General features: G+C 41.6%; 1 protein-coding gene across 1 annotated transcript in view; it reads right to left on the bottom strand.

Annotated features, from left to right (window-relative positions):
* Positions 1–4884: 4884 nt before the first annotated feature.
* LOC121854226 (metalloreductase STEAP4-like) overlaps positions 4885–13399 on the bottom strand; it is a 41221-nt gene continuing 32706 nt past the window's right edge. Inside the window, exons 4-11 of the mRNA XM_042348734.1 lie at positions 10800–10976; positions 10538–10655; positions 9949–10154; positions 8259–8386; positions 7921–8048; positions 7085–7253; positions 5939–6147; positions 4885–5576 (exon numbers count right to left, since the gene is read on the bottom strand). Of these exons, the coding sequence (XP_042204668.1) occupies positions 5436–5576; positions 5939–6147; positions 7085–7253; positions 7921–8048; positions 8259–8386; positions 9949–10154; positions 10538–10655; positions 10800–10976 (1276 nt within the window). The 3' untranslated portion in view covers positions 4885–5435. The remainder of the gene's footprint in view (positions 5577–5938; positions 6148–7084; positions 7254–7920; positions 8049–8258; positions 8387–9948; positions 10155–10537; positions 10656–10799; positions 10977–13399) is intronic.

Genomic DNA, 13399 nt, shown 5'->3' with positions numbered 1-13399 from the left:
TCTACTTTCCTGAAAGTAGATAATCTCGGGAAATAGATATGATAACCCTTTCCGGAAAGTAGATATTTCCATTTTCTGTGTTCAAAACATTTTCGAAAAGTAAGTAATTCACAAAAATCGATATTCTCCTTCCCCGAAAAGTCGATAATCTACTTTCTCAAAAGTAGATAATCTACTTTTCGGAAAGTAGATATGATAACCAACTTTCGGAAAGGAATATTTCCATTTTCTGTGATAAAAATTTCCCGTTTTCTATGATAATCTACTTTGGAAAATAGTGATTTTTCAGAAAGTCGATAATCTACTTTCCGAAAAGTCGATAATCTACTTTCTGAAAGTAAATATTACTTTCGGAAAGTAGACTTTCTTTGGAAAATTAGGTAATTTTTCACAAAAAGTCGATAATCTACTTCCCCGAAAAGTCGATAATCTACTTTCCTGAAAAGTAGATAATCTACTTTTCGGGAAAGTAGATATGATAACCAACTTTCCCGGAAAGTAGATATTTCCCATTTTCTGTGATACAAATTTCCCGTTTTCTATGATAATCTACTTTGGAAAATTAGGTAATTTTTCACAAAAAGTCGATAATCTACTTCCCCGAAAAGTCGATAATCTACTTTCCTGAAAAGTAGATAATCTACTTTTCGGGAAAGTAGATATGATAACCAACTTTCCTGGAAAGTAGATATTTCCCATTTTCTGTGATACAAAATTTCCCGTTTTCTATGATAATCTACTTTGGAAAATTAGGTAATTTTTCACAAAAAGTCGATATTCTCCTTCCCCGAAAAGTCGATAATCTACTTTCCTGAAAAGTAGATAATCTACTTTTCGGGAAAGTAGATATGATAACCAACTTTCCCGGAAAGTAGATATTTCCCATTTTCTGTGATACAAATTTCCCGTTTTCTATGATAATCTACTTTGGAAAATTAGGTAATTTTTCACAAAAAGTCGATAATCTACTTCCCCGAAAAGTCGATAATCTACTTTCCTGAAAAGTAGATAATCTACTTTTCGGGAAAGTAGATATGATAACCAACTTTCCCGGAAAGTAGATATTTCCCATTTTCTGTGATACAAATTTCCCGTTTTCTATGATAATCTACTTCGGAAAATTAGGTAATTTTTCACAAAAAGTCGATATTCTCCTTCCCCGAAAAGTCGATAATCTACTTTCCTGAAAAGTAGATAATCTACTTTTCGGGAAAGTAGATATGATAACCAACTTTCCCGGAAAGTAGATATTTCCCATTTTCTGTGATACAAATTTCCCGTTTTCTATGATAATCTACTTTGGAAAATTAGGTAATTTTTCACAAAAAGTCGATATTCTCCTTCCCTGAAAAGTCGATAATCTACTTTCCTGAAAAGTAGATAATCTACTTTTCGGGAAAGTAGATATGATAACCAACTTTCCCGGAAAGTAGATATTTCCCATTTTCTGTGATGCAAATTTCCCGTTTTCTATGTTTGTTACGACTCTTGGCCTCTTAGGGTTTAACAAAATCACAAATTTAACTTTTCTTTGTATAACAGGTCCAAGGAATAGATCCCACCAGTCATCACCTCATTACTATGGGGTATATTGAAATACATGCAGTAGTTTTAATTACAGAATATATTAACAAACAAATATATCAGTATGTACAAAAATAAACAAATTCAAATTAAATCTGATCAAATAAATGACTCGACCAAGTGACAAAATAATGAACATAAAAGTAAAGACTTATTTAGTCTAGAAACTACGATGAACAACATGGTCTATTGTGGCGATACTCGTGTCAGCAATGTTAATGGGTGTTGGTGGTACAGTGGTAAAGTAAGCATCTCTCTATTGTCTCCTGTGTTCGAGTTACAGCACGAGACACATGTAGGAAGGTGTTATCCAGTGTGACACTACCAATTACAGGTTTCCTCTTGCAATAACACTGGACAATAAAGTTCATTAAGTAATTAATAAAAGTAGTGACAAACGGCCTGAACGGCTAGTAAACTGATAAATGGTGAATTAAATCCTAATCTGCCAATCAACCAGTTCTGTACCGTCCCCTTATCTTTTACTTTTATCGTCACCACTGATCGGCCCGTTAGCTGCTTGGGCAGTCTGTCACGTCTCTTATGCACTTTCGACAATCACTGGCTAGGGTTGGCGACCACAAGCCTCCTCTCTAAACGTTTTCAGGCTCATTTTACCAATTCTACAAGATCTTGCATCTCTTTGGGGACACCGTTTATCTTTCATTCATTCATCCCAGTCTCTGCCTTCCCTCCTACCTCAACTTTACCAATTAATATTTGTTATCATCCTCTCATCCCCAATTATATGACCAAAGTATCTCATTTTTCTTTTCTCGTAAATTTCAAGTATTTCTCCTGAAGTCTTTGATAACCTTAGTACTTTTTCATTTGTTTTCCAGTCTATGTAACTTATTTTTAACATTCGCCACATTTCAAAGGCCTCCAACCTCTTTATGCTCCATGGTAAATTTTACAAAGGAAGACTTTTCGAATAATTAGCTGAAACATCCCAGGACAACAGCCTTTCCAGTTTGAAGTGACTGGATGAGTCCTTGCTGTTCTTTACAAAAAGGTTTTAATAGGCCATTGATGCACAGTATATCACAGGACTGCTGAAGAGTGAATATCACCAGAGTACAGTAACATGTTCACACTAAAGGTTTATTATGACTAGATCCAGCTGTTTCCTAGAACCGTCTCTTCCCAAATATCTCAATTAGCTCAGGAAGTCAATGGTGGTGTTGGCTCTCACGTATGTCTACTGTAGACTGCTTACAGCATTTCACCCAGCAGAACCAACGTTGCTTAACTCTGCTGATCAGACAAAAAGCAGTGTTTCCAATGTGGTAGTACTGTGCTTGTTGCTTAATGAAGACTGCTTTCAAGAAAATTGGGCCATTTTGCAAAATAACTCCTATTCTTACAGGTTAATTTGCAAAAAGACCACAATATTCATTCAATATGGTTATTTATTTCCGGTGATAAAAGGCAAATAAAAGGAATATACAGTGTTTAATTGAAGGGTGAAGAACTTAGAGTTAAGTTTCTTCAATACATAAAACAATAAAAAATTATCTGCTGTTATTACTCAGACTTGTTGGTGGAGCTGTACTTATATCTGGTCTTATTATTGTAACACAGCCGTTGCTTTGACACAACTTACAGCAGTTACACTTAACAAAGTCCTCTTAGTGCCCCATGGAGTCTGTAATGGCAACTTCATGCAGACTTACCTCCTTCCCTACTGGTATATCTGTAATGGAGAGGAATTTCTCCACACATGTATGAGGTGAACTGATTTCAAGTGTAAAGCCATTTCAAAATGTCATGTTCACTTAAGTGATTTGTTCATATTCCTCCCTCGGCAACAAACTTTGTCCACTCTGCTTCAGCCAGCGTCAAATAAAACTTCTTTCTTTCATCCATAGTTGGTCCAGTCAACACACCACAGGCACTGATAGTAATGATGGGACGGGAGAACTGTCTTTGTCAGCTCAGGCACATATGCCTACCCTCGGGGGTCACACTGCCAGTGCCTCGGGATTGGCCGATCCAGTGATGTGTGGTCACATCATGACCTGTGATTAAACTGCTGAACGAGATAGTTCAGTATCCCATCAGCGAATAAATGGGGTCTGTGGCCTGTTTGCAAGTTATTTTTCAAAATTACCAACATGCTTGTCTGCTTGCAAAATGGCCAAACATTGAAAATAAAGATATGTACTGTATAGCAAACATATTTCAGTGAAATTAAAAATTCTAAAAGATTAGATATGAATGTACAGGTACTGTACAGCAATCAGAATATCAGTGGGTGTTAGGTAGGCTAGTAATAATATCCATTTTTATAAAATCGTGAAACATAACCCTACTGATCTACTGTACAGTACTTTAATAACAAGTAAATATACTGTATCAATATGTGGACTCAGTTTACAGTAAATATAACAGCTTACAATATGACAAACTTTTGCAGATTAAAATTATAAAGTACGATAACTGTTTATATGAAATTTTAGGACTAAATCTTGTAAATTGTTTGCATAGGCAATTTTCTGTTAAACTAATAATACATGTAGTGAATAAAATTGTGCCCCAAATAATTGTGTCAGGCTAACTAACCAAGCACAGATTATACAGAAACATATTATGTAACTGATCTCGTCAATGAAAAGTTAAATAACGTAAACACAAAATGGGGATAAAACCCAAGCTGGTCCAGATTATAAAACATTACCTGTATCAAACACCACTTGTAAAATTTAACACCATTAAAGATGTTGTAATTCATCATAATATTAAAATGCAGTTTCACAACTTCTATCTACAAAAATAATTTCCTATGGGACATTGTAATACTGTATGTATGATCCTATGAAGACAACATAGCAAATGTAATCAATTTTGGTGTTAATGTATTAATTTCAATTTGAGAAAAAGGGCTGCTGAAAGGCTTTATATGGCAAGGACTGATGTATGAGTCAGAAGTGTGGACACTTTCAGCAGACACCAGACAGAGGTTGGAGGCCTTTGAAATGTGGTGTTAAAGGGGAATTCCAAAAAGTAAGCTACACTGACAAGATAATAAATGAAGAAATACTAAAATTAGCAAAAACTTCAAGAGAAATACTTGAAATGTACAGAAAAAAGAAAGGGATCAAGAGATAATAAATATTAATGGGCAAAGTTGAGGGTAGGAGGGCCAGGGGGAGGCAGAGACTGGGGTGGAGGGCCAGGGGGAGGTAGAGACTGGGGTGGAGGGCCAGGGGGAGGCAGAGACTGGGGTGGAGGGCCAGGGGAAGGTAGAGACTGGGGTGGAGGGCCAGGGGAAGGTAGAGACTGGGGTGGAGGGCCAGGGGAAGGTAGAGACTAGGGTGGAGGGCCAGGGGAAGACTGAGACTGGGATGGGTGAATGAAATAAAAAAAATGGGTCCCCAGAGATACAAAATCTTAAGAGGATTGGTCAAAACAGCCCAAGAACATTTAGAGTAGAGGACTGTGGTCGTCAACCCTCAGATATAAGGATGGTACTCCAACTGATTGATATATGTAAACGTTCTGTATACAACACAAAAGCCCTATGGCAACGGTCTAAGTCAAACACAGAAGAATATCATAAGCGGAAGAGATAAAATAGGTCATGGTTCATCAATATCTCTAAAAACAAGATAAAAATAATTCTTCACATAGTTTGTAGTTAAGTACCTGTTACTTTCAACCAACAGAAGCTCATATTAAAAACTCTTTTAAAATTATTGTGTCCTTAAACTACAAATACTTTTCCTTGCCTTCTTAAGTCCTACCTACACAAAGCTGAGACACACATCACAGTTCTTTACAAGGTAGAGTGATCACTGTAGGCCAAGGTAAGTATGAGCATGGTGGTACTGTACTGTTTAAGACATACTCTAAGCTACTTCAGACTTCCTCACTTCATACTGACTACCACGTTCATATCCCTTTCTGATTTTCTGCAGGTAATTGTCAACAGGTGGGAGCAGTAAGGGTATTTTCATGATGACAGCGATGAATGGAGGGTACAGGGCATACTGAAATACAAGACAATAATAAAATAAAAAAAATGTAATTTTTCTCACTTAACTACATTTTACTTCAACATGTGTACAGTCGGGTCAAAAGTTCGACCCCAAATGAGATGAAACAGTCAGGGTAAGTCAGTTTGGAGACTCATTCCCGCGACTCGGTTTCATGATGGGGAGCGAACTTTTGTGCCCGACTGTACGTTACTGGTGCAAGATGTATTATAAGATTGATTATTAGAAAACTATTCCAGTCCATATTTATAGTTAAAACTTACGGTAAATTCTTATCTAATTAAATACGCCTTACATACAGTACTGTTATTGTTCACACATACCGGTATAAATTTCTACTCAATTTGCAACCTTACCTGTGGGCCAATAGGGAGTGTTCTGAAACATCCCCAGTAGAGGAACATAAACTGCCAGGCTAGGAAGATGTCGTGAGCGGCGGCACAAATCAACGCTACCCAGCCAAGTTTACTCTGTATGAAGGTAAACTCCCGCCAGGATAATGTAGCAGTGACGGAAGGTAGAGACGATATCCCCAGTACAATCGTCAGACACATGGCAATGGCTCCTGCGGAAATTAAAAAAATAAATGCACGACGAGACACACACACACACACACACACGGAAAAAATATCACGTAACTATAATATAAAGACAAATGTTCAAATGGAAGGAAATGCAGGTTATATATTTTTTAAACAGTGTGCTATCCATGGAGTTTTGTTCCAGTACACATTGTCGAAACACTGATGAAAGTTGCTTCCATGATGTAGTTGATATACTTTTTTAATTATTATTATTATTATTCTATTATTATTATTATTATTATTATTATTATTATTATTATTATTATTATTACCTTGTTTGGTCTGGTAGTTGCTGAATATTCAACATTAAAATCATAGTTACTTAGAGATATTTACACGGGTGGTTGAAGGATGGTAAATCAGCCTCACTTTACGGTGGGAAACAGACGACTTATAAAGATTGGTAATTTGTATAGTAATCACAGTCAAAGGCTCTCGACTATATTTATGTGGGAACCATTCATAATATACTAACTACTCTGACATGGGTGGTGTGACTGAGAGCATGGGTGGTGTGACTGAGAGCCGGGTGGTGTGACTGAGAGCATGGGTGGTGTGACTGACAGCATGGGCGGTGTGACTGAGAGCATGGGTGGTGTGACTGAGAGCATGGGCGGTGTGACTGAGAGCATGGGCGGTGTGACTGAGAGTATGGGTGGTGCGGTGTGACTAAGGTTAAATTAAGTTGGTTTATGTTAGGATGGATTAGATTAATAGATTAACCGTGCCATTACTATACAAACAACATCTATAATGATTTCTTTAACCACACAGCTATATATGATCCATCACTTAACTATCTGAAATTCCCCAAATATATCTTTCTAAATCTCAATACTGTACTGCACACTCTTCAATGCCGTAATACATTCTCAAACATATATCCTTCAACATTCATAAGTGCTGTTGTTTACATACCCATAGTGAGGAAAAGCTCTCCTCGCCAGTTGAATTCATCGTTGTAGATAGTGATGGTGTCGGTAGTGGTGGTATTCTCATCCACTATCACCTGTGCTTGAACCTTAACGGGATCCTCGTACACCCAGGATGTCGTCTGAGGGGTCACGTACGCCACAGAGATGCAGGCCTGGTACAGTTTAAGAAGAATTATGAACTGTAATTAATATATTTCTATCATACTGTATCTAATTAAGAGTGGTAGCCCCCCTAACTTTTAATCTGGGTTTTGATTGGCTGGTCACGTTAAAGGAGGAAGTATGAGAGACGAGACAAAGGTGAACTGGTTATGACAATTAATTAATGAGGTCCACAGGTAACACATGATACTAAGAGAATAGTTAGGAGGTGTGTACAGTACTTAGGTCAATCTGTATGTGGCTGAGATAGCATAACTAAACCAGAAAACTCAATTTACTCTGGACATTGAATTAGTATGAAGGATCTAGGTGAGAGTTTAAAGAGTTAATTTTGACTTCTTTGTTTGCTAGTTAAAGATATGAAGGTGTGGGGGGGTTCTTCTACTCACAGTGGTTCCCAAACTTTGTCTACATTCATACAGTACTGAACTATATATACCCGAATAATTTATAAATATGCTTATTCAATTATAAATCTGAATGACAAAGTTACTGATTAATATTATTATGTTCTTCTTTTTCTGGGGCTTTCATTTCTTTAATCTACCCCACAGTAAGGTATTAGAGGAAGAGTGCTTTTTAAATAACAAACACAAATAATGCTGGATACATGACTAGAGTTGCATTACAAAATCAAACAAGAAACAGAAAACTAACATGTAAGCTTGCAAGTCCCAGCATCAGGAGTCCCAGTTGCTTCCTCATCTTGAGCCAGTCATCCAGCCACTTGGGGAACCTGCTGTACTTGGTTCCTCTCCACAGTTGGATGTAAGACGCTATCAGACCTGCATCACCACACGCATGTTAATAATGATGTACAAGACTACAGTCCTTTTAGATTCTTCAATGGTCACAATATATTCATTAATTTTTATTAGTTATTCCACTTATAAAACTATATTATTCAACTTCTCATCAAATGTTGTGGGTGATATAATGACTAAGATGATCCAAAAAGAACTACTATATTAATCATAAACTAGAGGAAGAACAACCTGGGATGTAGCAGAAGGAGAGGATCCAGATAGCAGTGATGGCAAGAACTCTGTTGAAGTTCTTCATGGCAATGTGGCTCCATTTTTCAGTCCACTCACCAGAAGCGATGTTGGGACAGATCTGGAACCTGGAAAGTATTTGTGTGTTACTGACGACCAGGGCCGGATTTACCTACTTGTGGGCCCCAGGCCAAACTCATCAGTGGCCCCCCAAATTTATAGAAATGTTTGCATGTTTCAATAATCAATATACTGTATGTATGTATGTATGTACAGTATATATATATATATATATACATATATATATATATATATATATATATATATATATATACAGTATGTATATATATATAAATTTTACTGTACTTATTTTGCAATGGCCAAATGTCATCAAATATTACATAATATCATAATATTATAATGTAAGAAATAAGAATTTCAACACAATGTGACACATCATTACTTTTAATCAAATTAGTTCTATATCATGTACATCTTATATATGGGAATAATGACAGAAATACAATTAACTTGAAGCATAAACAATTTTGTAAGCACATGAAGTACAGCAAACTGTGAATTTCAAAATAAATTCTTCCTACTTTTTTCATGGAAAATGTGTCAATGATACTGTTTGTGTCAAGGGATTGTAGGAGGCCAGATTCAATGCATAATAATGAAAGTGAGTTTAATCTGGTTTGTCCCATGGTAGACCTCAGGTGATTTTTCACCCTAGATAGAGTAGAGAAAGACCTCTCTCCTTCACAATTTGTAATGGGGATGGTAAGGAAAATTCTTACCAAGATACTAATGTTTGGAAAGGCAGTTGTCTTAAGACCTCAGCAAAGTGGAGATGTTTGTCACTGACCTGTCAGATTCAGAAGACAAAATGTCTTTAAATTGCAAAAACTCATCTAGAACAGATGCTTCCAGGTCACTGGAATAGGTACTGACAACCAATTCCAGTTGGGCTTTGAGATCATCATATTTCATATTGCCATACAACGAAAATGACAAAAATTGTAAGTCATCTGAATAAGTAATAATGCAGATATCAAATTTTGGTTAACAGATCCTTAATCAGCATGTTCAGGAGTACCTATACTGAGATTTTGAACAAAATTTATTTTTTGGCCGAAAATCCTGTAAGGCATAAGACTTACAATTTGTGTCATTTTCGACCAAAAAAATAGATTTTGTTCAAAATCTCAGTATAGGTACTCCTGAACATGCTGATTAAGGATCTGTTAACCAAAATTTTATATCTGCATTATTACTTATTCATTATTACTTATGGTTGTGAATATATATAATGAAATACTCGGTGTACACTTGAAACAAGGTTATACGCTGGCCTGCTGCGCAACAAATTAGTTTCAGTGGGCCCCCAGATACCGGTGGGCCCTAGGCCAATGGCCTACTTGGCCTATTGGTAAATCCGGCCCTGCTGACGACGTAGTTTTAATTATACAGTGAAACCTTTGTATAATGGTTTTCAATCTCCATATGTTCCGTTAGATGGAGGGGAGTTCACGTGTAAAGGACCTTTGATATAAAAAACTTTCCCCTCTATATATAGTCTGTTAAAAGAGATTTCAATGTAGTTATATATAAATTCAAATGACTATTGTTAATCTGAAGTCTTTCATATAGTTTAAGTGGTTTTCCTTTATAAACAAATATGCCTTACGAGAAGAGAGCCAGCAGCCACAAGAAGAGGAAGACTCCAAACACGACAGCAACGGGACGCTTCCAGGACGGCATGAGGTGCAAGGGGACGTCCTCTATGTCACGGGACGCTTGGAGGCTCCCCCAGTCTACAGGGTGGAATCCCATCATCCGAACTAAGTCTGATACCTTGGCCTTGGCATCTATGTGGTCACTGGCCAGGAATACCTGTCATAAATAATGCTTCATTAGTCATCTGTCCACATTTCATATATTCGGCTTGGTTTTTTGGGGGGTTGCTCAAATAACTTTTCCAACAATGAACAGTCGTATAATAATGTTTCAAAGTCTTTTTATGACAGGCAAATATTATGATGATGAAAGTTATATTACATTAAGTCTTATTATAAATGAACCTTATTACTATAATACATAAAAACATAATATAATACCTGTACTGTATAATGACAAAGGTATTGAAACCAGTCTTATCAAAAGTAGCCAACCTGAATACAGTACAATGATGACAAACTTCTCTACTGTCACTAAGTAAATATTGTACAGTATTATAAAGAGTAGAGTCACGTCATCACACACGGCCGAGGACTTACTTCCTTGCTCCCCTGAAGGCCGCCGTTCTCGAGAGCATAAGCAGAGAGCACGTTGAAGCCCTTCACCACCTTGGCCTCCGGCACCAGCCCCTGTAGGTACTCTGCATTGCTCCGGTAACTGTAAAGACACGACAGAGATACTAGAGCAAATACACACACCATAACTATCTCTCTCACCTTGTATTTTCAACTAACAAAGCATATCCATTTACATTACATCAATAAAACATGATTTTGTGTGTGTGTGTGTGTGTGTACTTACTGTGGACCCCTACGCCTCTCGGTGTTGTTGGAGACGTCAATAAGGATCTTCCCTCGTAGGTTAGTGATGGGGAGGTAGTCGTAGTGATCACGTCCCACCGCCACCACCACCATCTTGGCTGCCGCTAGAGCCACCTCCTGCGCCGCCAGCACCGCCCCCGTCTGCCTCACCAGATTCCTAAAAAGAAGAAAAACAAGGTTAGGTTAGGTTTGAAACACAACGTAATACAGAATTTAAGACACAAGCAGTAAAACAGTTTTCAAGTGTCTTACCAAGGGCGGATCCAGGGGGTACAGACACCCCCCCCCCCTTTTCACCAGAAAATTCCAATACTTTTTCTTTAATAAAGTATTGTACTCAGGTGTTTTTGTGCAGTAAAAAGTATTTACCATTGATTTCAGAATATCTCCTATTATCAAGTGTTAACAGCTTCAAAGTGGCCTAAAATGCCCATGATATTGCCCCCCTGCTGGATGGGCTCGCTGCGCTCGCCAGGTTCCCCCACCCACAACTTCTTGGATCCTGGATCCTCCCCTACTTACGCTCAGTGGGCGAATGAAGATTATGTCAACACACACACACCTGTCCAGATCTCAGAGAGAGAGAGAGAGAGAGAGAGAGAGACGAGTGTTACCCTGACTCCCGGATGTGAACCATGGACCAGAGATGCCCCTTTCAATTATCTTCCCAAATTACACCATGAGACTCTCAACGATGGACTTCCGGCTACCTGGTTGTTTGAGTGTTAGGAGGAGGTGGTGGGAGGGGTGACGAGGGGTGAGAGGAGGACGGGGTGGGAGGAGGACGAGGGGGGTGGGAGGAGGACGAGGGGGGAGAGGAGGACGAGGGGGTGGGAGGAGGACGAGGGGTGGAGGAGGACGAGGGGGGAGGAGGGACGAGGGGTGGGGAGGAGGACGAGGGGTGGGAGGAGGACGAGGGGGTGGGAGGAGGACGAGGAGGACGAGGGGGTGGGAGGAGAGAGGACGAGGGGGGTGGGAGGAGGACGAGGGGGTGGGAGGAGGACGAGGGGGGAGAGGAGGACGAGGGGGTGGGAGGAGGGAGAGGGGGGGGGGGAGGACGAGGGGTGGGAGGAGGACGACGAGGGGGTGGGAGGAGGACGAGGGGGGAGGAGGACGAGGGGTGGGAGGAGGGACGAGGGGGGTGGGAGGAGGACGAGGGGTGGGAGGAGGACGAGGGGTGGGAGGAGGAGGGGGTGGGGAGGAGGACGAGGGGTGGGAGGAGGACGAGGGGTGGGAGGGACGAGGGGTGGGAGGAGGACGAGGGGGGTGGGAGGAGGACGAGGGGGGTGGAGGAGGACGAGGGGTGGGGAGGGAGGAGGACGAGGGGTGGGAGGAGGACGAGGGGGGGGAGGGAGGGGAGGAGGGAGGACGAGGGGGTGGGAGGAGGACGAGGGGTGGGAGGAGGACGAGGGGGTGGGAGGAGGACGAGGGGGTGGGAGGAGGGAGGACGGGGGGTGGGAGGAGGACGAGGGGGTGGGAGGGAGGACGAGGGGGTGGGGAGGAGGATGAGGGGTGGGAGAGGACGAGGGGGTGGGAGGGGTGGGAGGAGGAGGGGGTGGGAGGAGGACGAGGGGTGGGAGGAGGACGGGGGGGAGGAGGACGAGGGGGTGGGAGGAGGGAGGGACGAGGACGGGGGTGGAGGAGGACGAGGGAGGACGAGGGGGGTGGGAGGAGGACGAGGGGTGGGAGGAGGACGAGGGGTGGGAGGAGGACGAGGGGGTGGGAGGAGGACGAGGGGGGGAGGAGGACGAGGGGGTGGGGGAGGAGGACGAGGGGGGGTGGGACGAGGGGGGGGAGGACGAGGGGTGGGAGGAGGACGAGGGGTGGGAGGAGGACGAGGGGGGGGTGGGGGAGGGAGGAGGAGGACGAGGGGGGTGGGAGGAGGACGAGGGGTGGACGAGGGGGAGGAGGACGAGGGGAGGAGGACGAGGGGTGGGAGGAGGACGAGGGGGGGGGAGGACGAGGGGGTGGGAGGAGGACGAGGGGTGGGAGGAGGACGAGGGGGGTGGATGACGGGAGTGTTAGGGAGGAGGAAGAAGACAGAAGGAGGATTGAGAGAAGAAGGAAGAGTTGGGAGAAAGAATTGTGGGGAGTGTGGAAGGGTGAAGGAAGAGGAGGAGGAGGAAGTTGTTAAGGTGGGGGAAAACAATAAGAGGGAACTACTCAAACAAGACCTTGAAGAGGATACGTCTCCAGGTGAAGGCCGAGGCAGCACAGGTGAGTCATGACCTCACCTGTCTATTACCACACTTGTCGTGACCCCTGGTGATGACCTCTACGATTCGCGAGACTGTGAGAATGGCGCAGAGAAGGAGAGTGAGGTGAGAGAGACAGCGAGGATAGTGGCGTAATCTGGAGAGTATAATGCGTAGAAAAAATTACCCTGGCGTAAGGGCGTAAGGAGAGGTGTGGGAATGCGTAAATGTTGTGGGAAACGGAGGATATGTGTGTGTGTGTGTGTGTGTCAGAGAGAATCATATATATCCACATTACAGAACGTAGTACAGTATAGCCTTGAGTGTAATACAGTTTAAGATCGGGCGGCTCTGGGTCAACTGTATATTATTACCTGCCGCCGTG

This window comes from Homarus americanus, unplaced genomic scaffold, assembly GCF_018991925.1.
Source record: "Homarus americanus isolate GMGI-L3 unplaced genomic scaffold, GMGI_Hamer_2.0 scaffold13284, whole genome shotgun sequence".
Lineage (NCBI taxonomy): Eukaryota > Metazoa > Arthropoda > Malacostraca > Decapoda > Nephropidae > Homarus > Homarus americanus.
The sequence above is the reverse complement of the archived record's forward strand: the minus strand, read 5'-3'. Positions and strand labels throughout refer to the sequence as shown.